This window comes from Clinocottus analis, unplaced genomic scaffold (assembly GCF_023055335.1).
Source record: "Clinocottus analis isolate CAN_PGR_092001 unplaced genomic scaffold, fCliAna1.0.p SCAF_13, whole genome shotgun sequence".
In the NCBI taxonomy this organism is placed as follows: domain Eukaryota; kingdom Metazoa; phylum Chordata; class Actinopteri; order Perciformes; family Cottidae; genus Clinocottus; species Clinocottus analis.
In genome coordinates, this window is record NW_027175854.1 from 7867501 (window position 1) to 7890383 (window position 22883).

Sequence of the window (22883 nt, forward strand, 5' to 3'; positions counted from 1 at the left end):
TGTCCGGCTGAGAGGCTGACGGCAGCACGACAGGCAACACATAAGAGATTCATTCACCTTAATTCACTGGATTGTTTTATTTAGTTACAGTACCCCCCCCCCCCCCCACCAGCCCCATCATAATATCTGAAATTGTAATCTTGTAGTAACTGTTATCTAATTCTATGCTATTTGTCTTTTTCATCTTGATGTTAGCGTTTTTAAATGTATTTTATCAATAAGTATTCCGAATGGATGGTTCATATACGATCCCCAGTGGAGAGGGGGAATAGTGAAGCCAAAGTGTTGCAGTAGCCTGGCGAGCTAACTGTCGCTAATGGATCAAATGCATCACAAAATATAGCACTGTGCAGAACTCCACTTTGTTTTCCTTTTTCAGGTGAGTCCTCTTTGCATTGTCTTTCTTTTTCTTTTCTTACGTACGCAGCCATTCCAGATATTTTTTGGTGCCATTTTGTTATTATGGAAGAATAAAAATATTCAGGCTATGCACTGGCATTTTTGGTTTTCAGCTGTCTCACTGTGCTTGTGTCACACCTCCATGTTTGAATGTGTCACAAAGTGACACACTTTAGTCCCAATGACCTCCTGATGTAACTCAACTGAACATCATTCAGTAGAGGCTCTTGCCAGGTGAGTCTCTACTTGCCTGTGCTGGGAAACCCGTTTCATAAAGCAATTCATCTGCAGTGTTATGATGTGTACTCTTAAAGGGATTATATGATGATTGCATTTATTTTTTTCCCATAGAAAAAAAAAAAGGATTTTCAATTTATCCAACAGTAAAAATAAATGTTATGCCAAATAAGTACAAGCAGCTGCTGCAAAGCTTATAGATATGTGAAGCAGATTGTCATTGTTTCAGCTCCCAGACAGCAGCAATGATGTATCATGATGTTGGTCAGTTAGTCGTTCCAATATCAATCGAGTGTTAGAGTCACTGTGAGGGAGGAAAGAGAGAAGTGTTGTTATTCATGAGATGTTTCTTTTAACGCTCCATCATAGTAAACATTTGAGGGCATTAATCTAATTTAACCAATCATACATAGCACATGATATGTTGTTGTCAAAATGTAATCTCTTTCTTTTACTGTATTATTATAACATCATTATTAATTGTTTGACACTTTTTCTTTTGAAATGACATTATCATTGTAATATTATGTTTACTTAGATACTCATAGAAAAAAAAAAGCCGAATCGCCAACATGCTGTTCATTCTGTTGAACACTTTAAAGGTTCTCCATCCGACTTTCCGAGCATAGATATGGCAGCGAGCAACAATTTGCGATGTAAAGATTAAATCACCGTCCCAATGTGTGTGGAACATGAGCTTCTCTGTGCTTCGTTGACATAGCCGGACCAGCCGCTCGAGCCTTTGCCGTTCTTGCGTATGTGCCTTGCTAGATAGCTAGCGAGTAGCCGCAGGTCTGCACGGCACTCACACAGCGGTTTCAGCTGATAATCTCTGACCCGCCCCTTCCCTTGTTCTCCCTCTCAGCACTGTAACCGCTGTCTGCGCTGTTTCGCTGTGCTAGAACCGTTAGCTGGCAGCCACCGGCTCATGCCAGCCATGTTGAGAGCCATAAAGAGGCAACAGACATGCTCTGAAATTCGCATTTAACACCTTTAATATTTTTGGCGTGTAATGCCCATTGCAGCCAAGAGGGATTTTAGTCTTGTTGTTCATGAATGTCCAGCTCGTCCTTTGCAATCTTTTTTTATGTTCCACATAAAGAAACAGAAGAATTAAAAAAAACCCACATATTAAAAACTAATTGAAATTAACTCATTCATCGGAAGCACTTCACTAGAGCCATTTTTTGCAGATTGAATGTAAGTGTAATGTAATTTGTAAATCCGTGTTTGTGACGTTTGTTCTCTTTCTTTAATGTAATCTAGAGCCGTGGTGTCTAAATTGCTAACTTCTTTGTTTTGGCATGTATATGACTGAGTATGCCATGTGTATTAATGTGCCCTGCAATGTAGAGAATCCACAGCTTAACGTATGTACAGCTTAGGACATTTTATAATGTGAATAAAGTTTTTTATACAAGTAAGATGATATTTCATGTTTTATTCATTTTTACTTTCAATACCTAAAGTTATTGACAATGCTACTAAATCCATTTGTTCTTAACTTTTTTAGTAACCTTTGGTTTCAGTTTTTCCTCCACTAAACATAGACTGTTTCTTTGAGAGGGTTCCACGTTAATTGCATCTGTTAAATTACCAAATGAACGCACAACTTTTGATCATAGCGCGTGTCCGTCTCATTTTTTACACTTTGTATACGTTTTCCTCCATCCCAACGTCGTCGGGAAATTCAGGAACAACACAAAACCGAATAATAATATTTCCTTGAATTAGTATGATAAATGTCAAAATGTTCCAACCATAAACAGGCCGACAGCCCATAGTTTTATCTGTGTTGCGGTTTTACAAATTGGGCTGAATTCCCTGAGACTCCGGCAACACGGGCCAGTTGTGATTGTGAAAAGTTCCAGATTGAGCAAATACTTGGATAACTCGAGAAAGTGTGGAAAGGAAAATGTGTTTTCTCCTCCTCGGCGTCTCACCACTGTCAAGTCTTAAACTCAGAACATCTGGTTCATGTTTCTGCAGCCAGGAAACTCCAGGACTCCTGACTTCCTGTAACAATGAGGGACATGAGGGGTTTGTACGACGTGTAATGTTTTCTGATTGTTGTTAATAACAGAAAGTCAGATATGTTGAGACATTTATGGACAGAGATTGGGCAATTGGAGTCAAAAAGCAACTGGATTCCCATGAGAAATCCCAGAGGGAGGGTTTATATTGCTGCTGCAAACAAAGCTCAAGTCAGAATGGGCTCTGCCTGCAGTGCAGAGAGGACTTAGTGAGAGCTACAGAGTTATATTCCCTTACATCTTCTGAAGAGAACGTCAGTATACGTGGTAAGTAGTTTTTGTTAACATGACCCTTTGTTGCTTTGTACTATTTTATGTCTTTATTCTTTTTTTTTGTCTTATTCGTATGCATTATGCAGAACACTGAATAGCACCTACCTTGCATTGCTTAAAAGGCCTTTTGTGTGCATCCAAACTACTTTTGCATTATCTTCAAGAACAAACATTTTTATAGGAAAAGTAATTGTTCAAAGTAAGTGCATTCGAATGAGTAGATTTAAGTTTGGGGTTTGTGTTAATGCATGTCCTCACAGTCCAGTCATCATGTGGTGAACGGTTCATGTGGATGTTCCTCTGAGCATCAGGTCATCCTGTCATTGTTAGTTCATGTTCGGTGTTGTTAATAAATGCCGATGTCGTTTAGTGTCAAGTGAAAGTTCAAGTTGAAAGCACAACTCAGCAGTGCATTAATCAAAGCTCTAAACAATAACGCGTGTTGATTCTGCTCATGAGGTTATTTTCAGAGGAGGTGAAAGCAGCTTGAACTTTCCCCGATGGCTGCTTCCGGCCGGTTGCTTCTGATGCTCCAGCTGCTCAGCTGGATATCAGTCGGCACGGCCTGTTTCTGCGACCGCTACCCCTGGGGGTCCTGGTCCGCCTGCTCCAGGAACTGCAACTACGGGACACAGGACAGACACAGGTGAGACCCCGAACAGACACCAGAGACACGGCTGAATTAAAAAACCAGCCCCAAGCAATTGTGAAGTACTGTAATGGAGAACTGTTCTCAGTCTTTGCTCTGCCGTCTAAAAGGGACGTTCACATTTTGTTGACAGGACATTTAATTATGGGGAGGATTATTACTGGAAGAGCAGCTGCAGTCAGCTGTGTAAGAAACATGACAGGAGAGCTTGTAACGAGCAGAACTGTCCAATCAACTGCCAGCTGACGGACTTCGGGGAGTGGTCCGACTGCTCGCCGTGCGTCAAGAAACAGGCAAGGAAACACAGCAGAACCCTGCAGAACCCAGCAGAACCCTGCCGTGTTCCCCCTCACGTGCTACTGACTAGTTCTCAGCTGGTTTTGGGTGGTGTTCAGACGGGGAGAGTTAAGTATCCGCACTCTACTGTCGGACGTACAAGTGGAGGCAGCTAGAACACATACAAATCACATGCAGATCTTAATCCATTGTGTGTAATGTTTCTGAATTTGTCAACAGAACATGGAGAGGAAGTCAAAATAAATGATGTGGATTATATCAAATTTGTATAAAACTTTGTCCCCACATGTTCAAGTTGGTAAATGGTAAAAATGTAAAAAGTGTACTTGTGTTTTGATTGAAAGGAAAGAAAATCTCAGTCGGTCTGTTTCACAAATGTCGTGGCTACAGTTTCGGACGCGGTCTGTCAGGAACCCGTCTCAGTTCGGTGGAGCGGCCTGCAGCGTGGAGCTGACGGAGGAGAGGCCCTGTCACCCCTTCACAGAGTGCAAGTTACCCCCCATCGACTGCAGAGACGACTTCAAGTGTGATAACGGTGAACAGGGTTCAAACATGAGTAATGTGTTATAGAATATTGGTAAAAGTGTCTCACGGGCAATCCTCGTGGTTTTGGTTTAAAAAATATTATCAGAATCCTAGTTTTCTCATCTGATTGAAAGAACCAAGAAGCCCACTCGTGTGTGTTTGATCTGTCACAATGAACGCACACAGAAAGACACAAATACATATTTTTTATCTTCCACTAAACATCCTTTCCGCTGCAGGACGCTGCATCAACTCAACGCTGACGTGCAACAGGCAGAACGACTGTGTGGATAACTCTGATGAGAGGGACTGTGGCGAATTCAAAATAGTCTGCCCGGCGGAGAAGATGGTGGCCCCCGGGGCCGACCTGGTTGGGAATGGGTGAGCTAAAGGTCAAAAGGTCACTGCTGACTTTTACATCCCTTCCCACTGTGGTCATACATTTGTCCACTTTTACTTTCTGTCAAGTGCTTTCAAAGGTTTTTTTCCTCTTTAAAACATTTTTATTATTATTTTTTTTGCACTGTTGCATTAAATCTGAGCCTCTTTTAGGAATACTTTTGTGTTACAAGAAACACAATTACACTCATTCGAGTCCAAATTGTGTTTACATAAACATCCCGAATATGCATTTTGTGATGAAGATCATTTGAACAATAAAACAAATGAAATAAATAGTAAACAGTGAACACCGTCACTGAATTTAAAGTATTTTAGATAAAGCTCAATTTAATTAAAACAAACTATATAAAACAATAATATATTATTCTTAAATGCTGCCAAGAAAACATGTCTCTGCCATGTCTTTTCACACACCAGTAATAATCCCATATCGGCCCATATTATTGTCTTTCAGTGTGTTGTTGGCCTTTCGAGTCCATTCTATTGAGATTTGACTTTTCACCGACTTGTGTTTGTAGATTTGACGCTCTGGCAGAGGAGCAGAGAGGAGCGGTGCTGGACAACATGTTTATGGGAGGAAGTTGCATCATCAGAAGGCCACCGACCACGCTGCTCTACCATCGCATCCCTCACAACTTTAAGACCTTTGAGATTAAGGTAGGATTTTATTATATTTAAATGTGCGGCCCTTCAGTAAAGCAGATTTGTTCAATGATTCAAAATCACTGACGACTGTTTTTATGTTTTGGAGAAGCAACCGGCCAATCAGAGCAGGATTAATTGTAGGCAGGATTAAAAATGTCATCTTTATTTTCTATAGCAATTATAAACGTAATAAATTACTTTGATGATGTGAAAAGAGCCAAACCGCTCCTTTTATTTGACCAGAAATACCTTTATGCATACTTCTTCAATCACTGGAAAAACCGAAAATAGCTTCATGTGAACACAACGCAGGACTGAGTGGATGAAATGAACACAATGACATTACCGTAGTGTTTGTTAAAAAAAAAACAGACAGTCCTGGTGAAAAGAGGCTTTTGCGTCAGTGTTGCTGTCTGCTGTCGTATCTTTGTGACCACTAGAAGCAGCCGTAGTCAGACATTTTCTTTTCTTTTTTTCGTGGGACTTCAACGTAATTATTGTTCATTCAGTGGTTTGCAGAGCATGTCTTTTCAGCTGTTGCTGTTCTGCTTGTGATAAACCTGGACTGACTGATGTGGTTGTGGCTGTGAAGGTCGGACAGGTGGAAGACTTCAGTATCGAGCCCCGGCCGCTGCAGGCCGAGCGCTTCAACATGAAGACGTCACAGCATTTGTCTCGACACTCGGGTATCAATTTCATACCCTTAACTTTTAACACCTTGGCCAAAGAAGCTTTTGAAGCGTCAAAGAAAACGGTGAGTGACTCAAACGGCCATGCTCACGTTTGCCGTGGTACACGCGTGAGGACCTTCATTCCCTCAATGCACCTGATCCCCCGACATAACCATAACATTCAAATGTGTGGATGAGACACAACGTCCTCACTTTAAAGGTTCAAAGCATGGTCCTCACATACATGAGTGCACACACACACACACACACACACACACACACACACACACACACGATCATAAACACATAAACCTTCCCTGAACCTCAGTCTCCACCTTAAGAGGTAATAGTTTACATATTAGAGATGTGCAATTGTCCCCATTTTGTCTCAAAATCCATGGTGAGTCCTCACAATGTGGCCGTGTAATCTGATTTCCGTCCCCACAATGTTGGTAAAAGAAACACATAAATGTGCCTTTCCTTTCTTCTTCTTTGTCCACTCCTTTCGTTCCTTCCTCAGGACTCCAAGTTTTTCCGGGTGCACCAGGTTCTGCCCGTATCCACGTTCAAGGTGAGAGACCCGGGGGACCTGGTGTTATCGCAGCCCTTCCTCCAGTTCCTTCACGCTCTTCCTCTCGAGTACAACTACGCCCTCTACAGGGACATCTTCCAGCGCTTCGGAACACACTACTACAGCTCAGGGACACTGGGAGGCATCTACGACCTGTTGTACCAGTACAGCCGAGAGGAGCTCTCCAGTTCAGGTACAACAGCACAGCCTGGTGGTCAACATTCAGAATGACACCCTGGGCTGCAGCAGTAACCTAAAAGTATTGTTTAAAAAAACACAACAATGTAAATCAGACTCATGCCAGGTGAATCAGTTATAACAATAGCGAAAGTGAAACAAACAGGAAACTGATAATAATAACATCAAAGTTTAACATTCAAATCTGAAAGTCACGTTGGATTAAGTACTCAGCACGCCAGAAACCCCAAATGAGTGGACTGTCATTGAGTACAATATTCCAATACAAAAGATGACCTATATCAGTGGTTCTCAAACTTTTTCTGTCACACCCCACTTTGGAGGAAGCAAAATGTTCGGGCCCCACCGCCCCGACAACATTGGAACAAAATGGTCCAACTTTTTGAGACTCCTTCATCCGTTTTTTGAATTAATAGATTAAAGAAAATTGAAATCCTATTCAAGTAAACCAGATTGCTCCATCAAACAAAAACTAATAACATGTGCAATCACTTTGTTAAAACAATGCAAATAAAGTCATATATGTGCAAAAAATAACTCATATTTGGCAAAAAGATTACCAAGCAAGCCGGTTGGATTTTTGTTTTCTCCCCGTAGTTTCATGTTGAAGTGTCCTTGAGCAAGACGCTGAAGCCCCATAGCTTTACAGCAGCACAAAGCGCCTTCATTACTAAAGGTGATGGGTAAAATGAAGAGAATAATTCCCCCACTGTGGGATTAATAAAGGATTTTTTATTTTTTTATTTTTTATTTACTCTTTTCCTCCAACAGGTGAAACAGAAAACCACATTTCACACTGCCTGGGCCGAGAGAGCAGTGGAAGCCAATGCTCCATGGACAGGATGACTAAGAAATATAAAGGTTTTTGACTTACACCCTCTTTATTCTCTCCTGTCCATGGTTTACTGGCTGTGGAAAGAACATTGTCCTTATTCTGTTCGTTCCTTCATTCTTTCCTTTCGATGTTTTTCTTTGGCTCAGGCTCGTACATTCAGGCGTCAGTGAAGTCTTTCTCTATGGTGAAAGGAGGTCGAACCAGAGAGGCAGCGGCTCTGGCTTGGAAGAGAGAAGGCGCCGTTCCGGACCAAACATCCTACAAGAACTGGGCCAAGTCTGTTCTCGAAAACCCTGTTGTGGTCGAATCTGAGGTGAAATCAAACAAACACCAGTGATATCGCGCAGAAACTCAAAAGAAATCCATGAAAAAAAGCTGACGTTGGGTTCATGCACGCATGTGTTTGTCCAGGCGCTTCCCATCATAGATGTGGTTCGGGGGATCCCATGTGCTGTCACAAAGAGGAGGCACCTGAGGAAGGCCCTGCTTCAATACCAGGATGAGTTTGATACCTGCAAGTGCTCTCCCTGCCCCAACAACGCCAGGCCGGTTCTCTCCGGCACAGAGTGCAAGTGTGTCTGCGAAACCGGCACATTTGGCTCTAACTGTGAGACACGAGCTCCCGACTACGTTTCAGGTACAGCAGGTGGTTGGAAAGCTACACCCTTTTTAGTTTGGGTATGCAATTTTGGAGCAGAGGTCTAAAAATCGGTTGGTTTTCAAAGTGATGTTCTCACCTCATTGATGCGTTTGTGTCTGATACATTTAGTTTGCTTTGTGATTTCCACAGAGGCGGTGGATGGCTACTGGAGCTGCTGGGGGCCGTGGAGTCACTGTGGAGCCTCAATGAAGAGGCATCGGAGGAGGAGGTGTGATAACCCCGCCCCCCTCAGAGGAGGCAACCCCTGCAAGGGTCCTGACAGCCATGAGGATCCATGTCACATCTCCATCTTTGAAAAGTAGGACGAACCGTTTGCTGGAAACGTGTTCGATACAGTCATGAAAAGTGAAGTTATGTTTGAGGTTTTCATTCCTCAAACTCTTTAACTGCAGAGGGATCAAATTAAACTGAAATGTTGCCATGACCACTATTTATACGCTCATATACACAACTACACACTGCTGCTGCTTTACACAAGCAAACTACAATGTAAAAACTACATAGTTTTGTGTATTTTGTCTCTAACTTTGGATTCCCTGTTTGTTCTGTGTTCATGCTTTGTGTCTAGACAGGAGACCTGTGACAATGATGACGACTTCACTGTCGGCTGGAGGGACGAGCTGCCACCTGATGTGCAGGGTTGTCTGAGGCCACAGAGGCCCGCCAACAGCTTCCTCAGGGTAAACACGTTGGTGATTTAGATGTGCAGTGTGAGAGAAACGTAGACACTATAGAGCATTGCTTATCAGATAACTGACAAAGATATTGAACAACACTCACTTCTTGCCTTGTTCTTACCTGGAAGTTCATAGCTGACAAGAAATAAATCCATATTGGAACATTTCAAAAGAGGGCAAGTTACATTTGGTAATTAATTTATTATTGAATACAAAATATTCAACATGCTAGATTTGCATTTCAAATATGGAATAAAAAATCATTTAAAACTCATAATTATATCTATCTATGTCGATAAGGCTTTTAATTTCTTGTCTTTTGTTATTAATGTATGATGTATTTAGGTATTGTTATGTCATATCATCTCATAGAAAGACACATCATGTAAGAAAGAAAGGTGGAACGAAGGGAGAGAAAAAGGAAGGAACAATTTTGAGTATAATTTGTCGAAGATTGGAAGGAGGATGACAACTACTAAAAAACTAAAAGAGAGAAGCCCAGGGGGGTATATTTGTGTCCTTCTTAGTTTTGCTGGTATTTAGTAGCTTTGTTCTCTGACAGAAAGCGAAGCAGTACTATTCCTTTGGTGAGGACGAAGAGTTCCAGTGCTTCACTGGATTTAGCCTGGACGGCTTTCAGTACATCAACTGTCTCCCTGACGGGTCGTGGAGTCAACCCGCCGGACGATGCGTCAGTAAGTTTGTTTTTCTCACCAGAAGAATGAACGGTGACCTTCGACCTCTGTGGATTTGGTTAACATACCTCTGCATTGTCTTGCAAAGACCTTCTCTACGTCCGGTTAAAGTCTGTCCTTCTGTTAGGGAAACTGTGCCTTCCTCCTGAGATCCCTGATGGCATGACGCTGTTCCTCAACAAAGAGACGTTCAAGGTGGGGGAATCAGTGGGTTTGAACTGTAACGAGGCGACCAAGGTGCCGCGGCCATCGGGCTTCTACAAATGCAGCGAAAGTTTCACCTGGGAGCCTCCATTACCTGCTGACCTCCACTGCGCCGACGGTACAGTCGACTGCTCGATTTGAGCTCTCGCAGTCCTGAGAAATTGTGATGCGACGCCTTGTAGTCTTTTTTCTTTTCTTGTAAAAGATGGATGAGAAAGACAGCTGCTGTGGGTGTTCTTCTCTCGACGACCACACGGGGCAGCAAAGAGCCTATTTCGTGCCAAAAAGACCACACACTGGATTAGACAAATGTGTTTTGTCTGACAAACACTCTGTATGAAGGATATGGCGTTGTTTTTTCTGTACTCCCTGTGTGCAGGGGAACCATTTGTTCCGGAGGCTCGGTGCCGCCTCGGAGAGAAAATGCAGGACTCTAAATGTGTCTGTATTCCACGGATTAGCTGCTCGTAAGCTTCTATGAGTTATTTCCCTTTGTTTTTACTATGCTCCCGGGAGGCAAGTAAAGAGAGAGAGGGATGAGCATGACAGTTTTATAACTTTTCTATTTTTTAAATTGAATTAAATCGTGAGTGTTTATCATAAAACAACCTCTTGCTCAATGTTTTTGAATACACTTGGAATTTGCATCTGACTGACAAGTGAGTGTCTGTTGGCAGCTCACAGCCGGACGCTCTCTGCGTCCTGAACCTGGACGTTGGGGTCACCGTGGAGATGTCCCTCTGCTCCTTCCACGCCGGTCACTGCCACGGGGATCCGCTCTTCTTCGTCAACGAGGGCGCGTGTGACGCGGCCGATTTGGCGAAAGTGGAGTGGGCAAAGTTCAGAAGCAACATGTCCTCCAAGAGCTCTGTTCGGGAGCCATGTGAACTGGACACGTGTTATGAATGGGAAACCTGCTCCGGTGAGTTCGTCTGATGGGATTTTTGTACAAACAGTTTGCCGTTTGATGTGGAATATCTTTTCACTGATTGACACGCAATGATTTGTTTCAATGATTTAGTGCAGAGTATAACATTATATTTACGGTACAGCTTTTGCTGTCATCCAGATACGAGTGTGAGGCAAACAGACATGATTTTAGAAAGTCACCGACCTCAGACTATGTGTGTATTAAAGGTCCAGTCCAGTGTGTACATTTTCGAGGGATTGATTGGAAAGAATGGCAAATAATAGTCATATGTTTTTGTTATTGTGTAATCACCAGAAACTAAGAGTCGTCGTGTTAATTATCTGAGAATGAGCCCTTCATTTCTACATCGGATGCTGGTTATATCTTCAACTTGCAATCGTGTTAAAACTTCAACAGGCAACTTAATGAACACAAATGAGGTTTGACTATTTGAAGACGTCGCGTGTATTACGTCACATTGTTAATTGTTAACTCCTGTCTGTCCGCAGCATTTAGGAAGTGTGAGTGCAAAGTGGCTTGGGATTGCCCCAACGCTCAGGAGCACATGTTCTGTGTGAAGCTGACCCGGACCCAGAGGAACCGCAGCTTGGCCCTCTGCGCGATGGCAGCACTCAAATGTGCCAACTATCAGTTTGAGATTCTCAATGAGGGCGTCTGTGAGTCCAGATGATCCTTGAAAAAGTGTTAATATGCTTTTGTTATTCTTAAAAAAAATGTACTTTCATAATATAAAAGTTGACTGGAAAGCAGGTATAATGGGATCCAAGCACCCGAAGCATCTCGGAGCCTAAACATGCTTAACTGAGACGATGGGAAAACCAGGAGCGACTCTATATTGTGCTTGAACAGAAGGTTCAGGATGCACTTGTTAGTTTGAGTTTGATGCAGTTCAGTATCATATCGCCACCTGTCAAATTTAATACAGGAAATGAGGTAGATAATGGGATAAGCATACCAACTGTGTCATTTGGACCGAGAGCATGATATTCCAGGAGATGGCAGTATAAATGCTTCAGATCGGACTCTGAAGTAAGCATGAAGGTAAAACATTATTGCCATCCTTATACAGATCTCCTACCATGTACTTTGTAGGACTTCATCCGACCCAAAGATAGAGAAGGATGCAGTCAGTCGAGTCTAATTACAGGCACAGAAGGAAATACTCGCTAAACGTGCTTCACATGTAATAATAAAAACATTGTTTCTTGATTTCTTTTGAGATTTTTATTGCTTCTCTTGCTCTCATCTCATACCGACATAAGACAGCATTAACTCCATCCCAGTTTTGAATATTTGTCTTTCTTTATTGATGTGGCCAAGAGATCTTGAGACCCACACTAAATTAAATTAAATATGTATTTTATAATGCCTCAAATACAATGTAAAGGACCAGCATTTGATTAAATAGCATCAGAAACATTCAATACTTGGCGATCATTGAATGGAGACCAAAGACAATGCAGGAAACAAATACTGTGAATAATCACGCAAAATATGTCTCTTATGAAGTAATTCATGTAGTTGAGTCTGAGTCCTCAATACACAGGCAGATTTATTTTGTTTTAGTAAAATAAAGCTGTTTCAAATGCATTGTACATGCTGCATGTAATGCACTGTCCAAAAATGTTCCCAACTGTCAAAATGAACGAGTTGTGGTGCGTAGTGGTGCTTATGGTCCTAGTTTCTCTATCATCACTCCATGACAAATATAAAAGGACACCAGATGGCAGAGAAACATAGTTACATCATTTAAGTGTGAGAAAAATATATATTTGGTTTTAGGAAAGAGAGGAAACATCAGCCACAGCTCAGAGTGAGATCGCTCCGTGACGATGAAAGAGCGGCCATCTTCACTGTGGACAAGCCTCAATACTGAACACATTGAGCGTCTCCCCAGCACACCGTCTGGCCCCCACCTCACATTCGGTCATCGTAAGGGTTACGCTGTCAACAGCAGAGTTCACGCACAGGGGGGCGGAGTCATGAGGGCACTCTGAGGCGTTTTGACAAACGCACTTCGATTCTAGAATAGAAACGAAAAATGTATTGAGCAAAGGTGTTTTTTGCACGTAACATTAAAGCACGTGAACACGTAGAAATCCAAGTATGAACCTGGAAATTAGTATCATATTTCCCCTTTAAATTTGCATTGAAAATTGAATTTTGCATTGAAAACAAAACTTGAACTGAAGAAACATTGAATTTGAAAACAAAAACAAAAAAAACATTGGCATTACAAAGGATTTCTTTTTTGTATTGACTTGTTTTCCACCTTATTTTTTTTAATTAGAACTTTCTTCAATGCTAATTTGTTCATTTTGAGTTCCGCTTTAGGTTTGAATGCCAAATTGTATTTCTGATGGCAAAGCGCCATATACATAGCGCCATATAAATAGCGCCATATAAATAGCGCCATATAAATCCGGCTAAATTTTACAAGAATGTTCAAAACAACAAGAATACTAACCCCGATTGTAATTAATTTAAAGATAAACATAAAGACGGTACAGGAGACTCACCCTGACATCTTGTCCCCGGTTGGCAGTCCGTGCAGGATGTGGGCGTCTCCTCTGGCCAGTCACAGTCACTGTCATTGGCCAGCTCGAAGCTCCGCCCCAAACACTGCAGAGCGCCGAGCTGACAAACGCCAAGCAGGCGGGCTCGGGTTGAGCCCAGTCTGGCACACAACTGCAGAGACGTCCTAAATGAAGACAATGCATGGACAAATACGGTGTCATTGTTGTGTCAATGTGTCATTTCCCTGTGTTTGTGTGTGTGTGTGTGTGTGTGTGTGTGTGAGTGCCTTTGTGTGTGATGCAGATGAATTATCAGAAAGAATCATACTCACAGGCATTGAGATGGCATTTTACACACACAGTCAGTTCTCCCTACGTTCTCCCACAATTTACACTTCAAGCCAGAGGGAGGAGAAGGAGCTGAGGGCGCTGAAAAGAAAACAATAGATCACATGACCTCCAGTATTGTATGTGAAAGGTGTCCCTCATAGCAATCAACCCACACAAAATAATAACCCGACTCTGCAGTATACTCTCAGCTCTAAAGTGCATAATGTTCCATTAGTTTTTCCTGATCCGATGTGAGGTCCTGGGACAGGGATGTCATGTGTACAGATTGTAAAGCCCTCCGAGGCAAATCTTGTATTTGTGATTTTGGGCTTTACAAAATAAACTGACTTGAATTGAATTATAGCAACTTGCAAAACATTCTTTTGGGATTCAACTTTGGTTAATTTCTACTGCTCTAATAAAGCGAGTGTGTGTGCTACCTGTACAGCACCTGAGGAGTTGGTGGAAGCCAAAAACAAAAGTAAAACATTAGGTGAGTAAGTTATTTTGATCAAAGCTGTCGTAATATTTATTTTGCCAATCGAGGGCAGAACATTGGCAAAACTATCTGTTTGCAAACATTTGCCTATTTCCACATCCAGCAGACTCTGCAAGAGTGTCGTCTCCTTAAAGACGTATTCGTGTGCAAATGTTCTCTCCGTTTAGCTGTGGTTTAATTCACGAGGTCTTCATAGCAACATTGTCTGTAGTTTCATGACAGGCAGGTAGTGTCGAGTGGTGAACGCACTGAGACTGAACTATTCAGTAAATGAGCTGCAGAGTAAATGAGAATTCTCCAGTTAAATATTTCAACAGATGTGCAACAGCGAGATTTAAACTGAGAATAAATGTGCGGACTGTACCGGCTTCACAGTGAGCGCTGGCTGGTGAAGGAGACCACTGCAGACTGGGACTGCACATGATCTCCGACACCTCAGCATCCAGCACTGACCCCACGGGACAGGAGAGGGAAATTCGGTCTCCAATCTGATAGGCTGCTTGCGTGGGCATGGCTATAACTTGGCTGTTGAGTGGAGGGATCCCACACGTGGAATCTGTGACAGGGAAGAGAGGAAACTTGAGCAAGAGGAACCGAGGAAAACATTGCCTTTGTGATTCCTCGACAGCAATAACTTGAGCTGCTTCTTAGATGAAATGTATCTACATTCTGCATCCAAATCTGGATTTAGGCCACGACTGGCATGGTAGTCAACTGTATTTAAATCTGTTATCTTGTAATTCACTGAGATGTCCTGCGAATGAACGAACAGTAGAACCGAATGCATAGCATCCCTGGCAGAGTTCATGGGGTGAAGACGTACTTTTACAAACCAACTGTCCTGTTCTCCACGTCTGGTTTTCAGTGCATTGAGCCACAGCGTCTCCACTGAGGTAATAGTCTGGTATGCAGGAGTACTCCACCGTGTTTCCAACCAGGTAAAAGTCTTTGGGATTCTGAGAAATAAATGCATCAATAATAAAAACACATGCAATTAATCACCTCCTGGAATATTGTACAAGAAGTGAGCTCAGTTCATGACCGTAGCATAGAGGCCTCCGAGGGTTACATGAATGGAAACACAACATAAATCAAGCAAACTAACCTGAATGAATCCGTTCCGGAGGTTTGGAGGCGCTCCACATGTCTTCGGTGGAGTTACAGAGAGATCGAAGCACTGAGGCTGAATCATCCTGCACAGTTTACAGCGAGATAACTCAAATATTGCTAGAAGACGCTGCTTCATAAGCATTGAGTTTCATAAGGGAAATGGTCATTATTGATCACTTTCAAATCTAGGATATGAGAAAAATAGGTAATATTTCCTGGTTTTAATCTTGCTTTGATCGCAAAACGTCTCCCAATCAAATCTAATTCCCACAAAATAAACCATTACATTTCAGAGTGAAGACTCATTTGGGTTAATATACTACATGACACGTTTGTGTGTGTGTGTGTGTGTGTGTGTGTGTGTGTCCTTACTGTAAGTAGTGGATGTCTGGATCCTCACACGGCTTCTGCTCCAGCTGCAGTCCAGAGCACTGCTGGCCACCTCTGCTGGGGGCGGGGTTGTTGCAGCTTCTGATCCTTGACCTTTGACCCCTAGAGCAGGATCCCCAGGAGGACCAGCAGCTCCAGCTGCCATGGATCACCCCTGAGAGAAAGAGAGAGAGACAAAGAGTAAGATTCACTTTGTCGGCATGGTGAAATAACACTTTTGTTGGACGGAGCACATTTTGAATTGGATCTGTTTTCTTCTGGGTTTGTTTTTTTTTAACTCAAAATAAACCTTTGAACTAATCCATTATCCTCTCAGAGTCTTGTGCCCATTTACCTGGTTGCTCTCCGATCACGGCTCCTATCTGGCAGGCTGTTCCCGAGGTTCCCGGGCGGCAGATGCAGCTACACTGTGAGCCCGTCAGAAGAGGCTGGCCGTTGTTCCGGCAGGGCCGGCAGTGACACGGATGCTCCGCCGCCAGGTACTCCTCTGTGGCTCTCTTCAGGTGGAGCTTCTTCAAACCAGCACACTCCACCTCCTTCACCAGCTCATACAGAGGACGCAGCTGGAAAACAAGTTGACACTTTGCTTATGTGGACGTAAAGAAAAGGATACACAGAATACTTGGCTTAAATTATCGGATGTAAATCATTCAGGGATGATAATTAAGATTAGTACCTTAATTTATGAATTAACATTTTAGTTGATCATCATCAATATTCTAACAATTGATAAAAAATTGAAAAAATTCTGTCCTGTATTTTGCAACACTCAGGACATGCACACAAACATGAGAATACTTGTCTAACTAGCTTTCTACTGACAGTAACCTAGCGTTAAATCAAAGGTGAGACTATTTATATTAGCTAACATCATCATCTTGGTGTCAATGTTGATATTCAAAGACATTTGTACAAATAAAACAAGCACACAAACAATAAAACATATTTTTCCAATTATGCTTTCCTATACTAACAGGGGTTAAGCTTGAATAAAATAGCAATATCTTACCTTTACATTTTTTGTTTTATCACAATTCTACTATAGATTCAAACAAACCTATGTTTAGGCCTCTGCTTGAAAATATTGCATACCCAAACTAAAAAGGATGTATCTCTGTAACCACTAGCGCTATTTGAATAATGTTGGTGTTATAATAAAATGCTACAGATGTGATTTGTATTACCACCATGCAATACAAAAGCAATGCTGCTCCTTCATTTACATGGTGAAGATTTGCTTGGCCTGATAAACAAGTCTGTAGCCATTTCGTAGCCTTTGGCAAGATTGGGATTTTTGAGCATAGTTTGAGGTAAAATGCTATTTAGCGAGCAAGCTACAGCAAGTACAACGTCCAAGCAACAGTAACCAAAGAGGAGCGGGGCTCAGCCGAGGGCCAGTTGAGCTGGACGATGGTGTAAAACGCGACAAAAGAACGAAATGAAAACAATAGAATTTATTATGTGGCGAAATCCAACAGAAACAAAGCTTTTATATCAACTAACACGAGCAGCCAAGTACGAGCTGGCTGTCATACCTTCTGGTCTATGACGTCAGGGAAGTCTTTGACAGAGGAGGCCCAGTTGTGGTAGATCTCTCCGTTAGCTTCTGGGTTTTCCAGATCCAGAAGACTCAGGGCGCCTATAAAGGACGGATCCCCTCCAAACACGTTGACATTTATGTGCTTCTTGTTCGTGTGGTGTTCTGCAGGCAAATGACAACACAATCTAAACATTAAATCGTCAAACTGATTCATTTGACCCTCTGGAGCCCACTGTGTGGTTTTTTGCTCTAAATAAGAAAGCTTCCACTCACCGTCGCCATTTGAAAGAGCTTCTTTCAGTTTTTCACAGATGGTCCTGACTTTCTTCCAGAATAAAAAGCGTTTCACCTTTCGCCAACACCTCTGGTATTCTCTATTTGTTGTTTCTTTACACAAATAAGGCAGGAGCAAGAGATTTAACATGATCAGATGACAGGCACCACATTTCAGGAATATAAATGTAACATTTGAGAAGATATTTTAAGGCTTTCATTGACTTTCATTAATCAACTAAATTGATTAATGTGTGGTACCGATAAATGGAAGACAAAGTCCCTCCTCTTCCGGTGCCCAACATGGGACTTGTTTAATAATCCATTTGTATTATTCCATGAACATATGGTTTGTCAATTAAAGCTAATTCTGAACGTTTTTTTGTCGTAGGTTTGTCGTAGTGTTTTGTGTCAAACCACTGAACTTGTAGCACATTGTATGTCAAAAACTGCAGCATGAGTGTTACCTAGCTAGCAATGTAACTCAGCTATTTTCAATGCATATATGTCACATTATGTTACTCGATTCTTAGAGAAGCAAAACAATCGTAGCTTCAGCAAGAGACGTCACTTAGGAGACATTTGAGTGTGTAGACTTAATAATTGCGTATTGTTTCACAGACTTAGTTCACTTGCGAAAATATATTTTAAATTGACAAACACCGTATCTGTAATTCATGGCACAATTTAAACAGGATAATAAAAATCGTAAGTTCCCATGGTGGTCAACTGGAATTGGCGGGACTTTGCCTTTATATAGCTAACGCTAGGAACTAATTTACAACAACCCCCCCCCCCCCAAAAAAAACATCACATTCGCTTCCGATTTTTTTTGGAAGAAGCATGACTTCTGGGTTTGTAAAGCAACTAAAATGAATAATAACATCATTATTATTATTCTCAAAGTTCTTACCGCTCCAAACGAAATCCTGGCGGTCCATCTTCAACAAGGCTTGATATTTGCCTCCAAGTGAGCCCTCGGAGAAGTAATGTGTGCCGTACGTCTCAAACAGCTGGCGGTAGGCAGAGTAGTCGTACGTGTTGGGCAGCGAGGACAAGGCCTTCCAAAAGCCTTCAGCCAGCGTCAAATACTGAGGGGCAGAGTTTTGAAACTGGGCCAGCTCCACGATATTCTTCATGATTATAAATCTGTAACCCTGGTTGACATAACGTAAAACACACTGTGACGTCATTCTCTTACATTAGGTGATGAGAGAGCTTGTAACCCAGCTGGTTATTGACAGAGCCCAAGGACCTGAGGTAAGTGCTTTGTGCGGCACATCAGGTCACGTCATCACCTTGTTGTCACTGAGCTCTTTGTGGAAAGTGCGACTGTTGTGTCCATTCAAGGATTTGGACTTGGTGTCCTCCACGTAGGACCAGAGGCTGTCGTAGGATTCATCGCTGTCCTCGTTGTTTACTTTCACCTGCGGTGCGAACAAAGGAAACACATGGTTTCATTAGAGCAGCTGCTGTGAGAGGAGCTCATCATCCTCTGTTTATTTACTCAGTTTTTAGCGCATGCTAGCTGCATGGCTCTCGGTCTGCTGCTCGGTCTGTCTGTTGGTGCTGTGAGGTCTATGAAGGTACCATAAAATACAGTTTTATTGAGTGACAAAAAGATAAGGTTATCAATAAAATTAGTATCTCCGTAATAACAGTATTTATCTAAAACATATCACTTTTGCGGTCGAGAAGTCAGGCCTTGGGGCCTCCTCTGTACATGAACACCACACATTGATTTCTTGTTTGACTCACCTCAAAGCTGTACCTGAGGATGTTCTGTGGCAGTCTGTAATAGATTTTATGGTCACCACTGAACACCTTCCTGCACTGCCCTCCGAAGCTGAGAGTGTTGATCACACCTGCTCTCAGCTTGCCTGTCAACACGTTGTACCTGTAAAACACGACAGGACAAATTCATTCGATGGACCGTTATATCATAGGCGATGTCTTTTTCCAGCCCGAACATGACATATCGAGGTGTCATTTAGAGTAAAAACTGAGTTGGAGTAGCTAGCGAGTACTCACCCTCTGCCTGTGAAGTCAGAGTTGGGAGGCGTTTTGTCGAGTTCACATGAGTACTGGCTGCTCTCTTGATCACAGCTTCTCTCATCCAGGCTGTCCTCACAGTCCTGGTCTCCATTGCACACCAGAGACTGGCTGATACACTGACCTGCATCAGGGTGTTTCATATTATATTAAGCAACATGTATTTGTTTTGATACAAAGATTAACTTAATTTCAATCCCCAAAAACTCATGACTAAACTATAAATAGATGTATATATTAATTGGTATTGCAACACGTATGTTGTTAATTGATACATATTTTAATTCATAGCAATTATAGGAAAAAATAGCTTGGATTATATTTAATTAAACACATTATATACTGCATTATATTATTACATACATTATATACGGCAACATACCAGAGGTACAGCGGAATCTGTCTCCACAGCCTGCTGCCAGGGGGCATCCTTTAAGTGGGACACACGGATGTGTTCGTGTGTCTTCCCCGGAACACGGCGCCCCCCCAAACTGGGCGTAGACCTCCACGTGGCGAGTCTGCACCTGAAAAAGGAAATGGCCATGAAGGTGAAATGAACCAAAGATGTGGACTAATGGAACTATTAGCAAAGTCTGAATACATTTTCTGTCATCGTGTATTTATTAATATCACTGTGTCTGTCTTAGAAATGTCCAATGACAAGCTGGTAAACTGTGTGTACAGGCCCTGTTACACCAGCATTTGAAACCACAATCAATCTGCACAAACGTTTTGTGTCAAATAAACTTGACACTTGAATTCGTGCTACTGACCAATAGCAAACTGTTGGAGCCAAAATGGGGTTTATTATTTGAGCGAAGCACTGAGTGAATGGCGTTCCTTTATTTGAACACAGGATGGTACATTCACTTCAAGAGGGCATATAAGGAAGAGCCAGGTGATGGGAATAGGTGTGTGTGTGTGTGTGTGGATGGGAAGCACAATAGCTTTTGACCATGCTTGTGTCAACCTGTGGATGTTTTATCGTGGAATAAAGGAGGACAAAAGCCTGTTCACACACATTCAATGTGGAGATAAAAGTCTTCAAGGTTAGACATTTACTCTCCAGTATTTTAGGGTAAAACTTTGTATTACAGTTAATATTATAATAATGCAAGTTAGGTTAAGGGGTGGCTTTAGGTACAGTAAGAATATGTGTGTGCTCTGAAGTACCTTTGTACTGGAGCAGCCATCACACTCAGACCATTCTCCATAAGGGCCCCATCTGCAGTTCACAGGCGGCTCACAGCTGAGGGGAATGGACATTGATATTATATAAAAACAGTTAAGATAGACGTATCAATATAAACATTTTTTAAAAAGAGAATTGTTTGGTCCTAGGGTTATAGATTACGTGGAGAAGAGAAATATTTCTTCACATCGTCAGAACATTATTATCCAAGTGATGAAGATGCAGAGACAGTTTAAACCTACCAGACACGAGACAAAACGATGACCAACGATGCCCAAGACGACAAAGCCAAATCCAACTGTACACAAAAGCAAGAAAACTGTTAACTCAACTCAAATCATACTTTTAAAAACACCATTGACAAACGTTTTTGGCAGCAGCTATCATCATTATGACATCAACTAAATGTATATTAAACTTCCTATTTTGGCATTATTCAAAATGAATAGAGGTGAATGAGCTATATTTAGCCCTTATACATTTGAACATGTTATCTGTGATTCATTACGAAATGTTCGGTAAACTCTTCAGTTGTGGAATCTGGGAAAAACCCATTTTCTCTGTGTGTTTACTTTTGACTTTGCACTCAGAAGTAAAAAAGTAATAAACAACAGTTCCTTTTATTATAATGGATGTGTATTACTTTTCTTCTTTAATTGTTTAATGATCACTTTCAGAACTTAATGGTTGACCTAATGTCCAGTCAATATTTGACTGCACTTGACTATTAACCAGAAGTCTACAATAACTAATCCATAACTTTAGATTATGTATGCCCATATTATTTAAATTCTCATAATAACATCTACACTTGCATTCATAGCAGTACAGGAATATTAGTTATATTTATGCACTTAATGCACTTTGTAACTTTGTTGTTACAGTTGCTGTATAAATAAAAACTTAATCACTCCCATATTTTCTTGACTTAAATATGTCTTGTATTAAATTATTCAGAAATTCAAATCCATTTTCTGATGTGTTGAAAGTTACATGATGTGATATGTGTCTCTGAGGAGTGAAAAGGCCATCTCTCTGAGAGAAACTAAAAAAATGATGTCAAAATAAGACAATCCAAATGTTCGTATAATTGTTAGTTCAAATCTGAATGGTAGATATGTCAGGCGGAGTTTACTGTACCTTCATGATGTGCTCCTCAGACTCTGGCCCTCTCGTCTAGTCCAGAACTGGTAGACTAAAGGTCATATAATCCGAGGGGGAGGAGTCTACAGATCAGTAAGTACCCTGGTAAAGACCCACCGAATCAGAACAACCAGATTCTGACTGCCTCTGTTTAATTCATGTATCATGGACAGAGACCCAGTGTGCAATCACCTTGAGTTGATTTCTAGCAACAATTTTTGACGAAACTGCTTGATCGGAGTGTGACAGGACGAGTTGCATCACGATTGTTTATCCTGGATAAGAACGTCAGTCGGCATGATTCGGGCAAAGGTCAAAGAAATCCCCATTTGGCCCATATTTGAATGCATTCGACTCTGTTGCTTTGTAAACACAACATGCATGTGGTAATATTCAGAGCATTACTATTGCAGCAAACAAATATTAGCGTGTCTTGTAATCTGAGCATCTTTGGGCCTGGCCGTGCATGCATGTTAGTGCATGTTAGTGCATGCCCCATGGTCAGAGCCGCCGCTCTGCACCGCTCTGCACCGCTGTGCACTGCTCTCCTGCATACGGTGGTTACAGCTGATAATGCTGTCCTCTTGGTGCCCCTTCAGGTAAACACTGTTTGCTCTGTCGGCCTGTTGACATTGTTTGTACTGTTAGTTTCAAGACACCCTTGTTTCTAATGTCACACTAGACAGAAACACAGTATCTGAATTCCACTCCATTATCCAAACGGCTTATTCTGTTCAGGGTCACGAGAGGTTGTTGGGCAGAAGTGGGATACAAGTCGTCAGTTTATTGCAGGTCTCATATAGCAACAAGCTACCATTCACACTTGACTACGGGCAATTTTGAATCTCCAGGCCTGATATGTACACATGTTGGTTGCAGAGATACACTCTTTTTAGGTTGGGTATGCAATTTTCGAGCAGAGGCCGAACAACAAG

General features: G+C 41.8%; 2 protein-coding genes across 2 annotated transcripts in view; one reads left to right on the forward strand and one right to left on the reverse strand.

Annotated features, from left to right (window-relative positions):
• c6.2 (complement component 6, duplicate 2) overlaps positions 1-12064 on the forward strand; it is a 15468-nt gene extending 3404 nt beyond the window's left edge. Inside the window, exons 4-20 of the mRNA XM_068574189.1 lie at positions 576-583; positions 3471-3588; positions 4233-4423; positions 4653-4794; positions 5334-5472; positions 6053-6214; positions 6652-6895; positions 7672-7761; positions 7882-8048; positions 8147-8372; positions 8526-8694; positions 8965-9076; positions 9636-9768; positions 9896-10090; positions 10352-10439; positions 10650-10894; positions 11392-12064. Of these exons, the coding sequence (XP_068430290.1) occupies positions 576-583; positions 3471-3588; positions 4233-4423; positions 4653-4794; positions 5334-5472; positions 6053-6214; positions 6652-6895; positions 7672-7761; positions 7882-8048; positions 8147-8372; positions 8526-8694; positions 8965-9076; positions 9636-9768; positions 9896-10090; positions 10352-10439; positions 10650-10894; positions 11392-11573 (2611 nt within the window). The 3' untranslated portion in view covers positions 11574-12064. The remainder of the gene's footprint in view (positions 1-575; positions 584-3470; positions 3589-4232; positions 4424-4652; positions 4795-5333; positions 5473-6052; positions 6215-6651; positions 6896-7671; positions 7762-7881; positions 8049-8146; positions 8373-8525; positions 8695-8964; positions 9077-9635; positions 9769-9895; positions 10091-10351; positions 10440-10649; positions 10895-11391) is intronic.
• A 671-nt stretch (positions 12065-12735) lies between these two features.
• Positions 12736-22011, reverse strand: c7b (complement component 7b). The gene is given in 18 exon segments (XM_068574190.1): positions 12736-12926; positions 13423-13604; positions 13752-13848; positions 14613-14804; positions 15072-15204; positions 15354-15441; positions 15731-15902; positions 16083-16311; positions 17284-17450; positions 17562-17675; positions 18475-18718; positions 18860-18988; positions 19320-19458; positions 19593-19737; positions 19996-20137; positions 20787-20862; positions 21048-21103; positions 21946-22011. Coding segments are annotated over 18 exon segments (2544 nt in total). The 3' UTR covers positions 12736-12753.
• Positions 22012-22883: the final 872 nt, after the last annotated feature.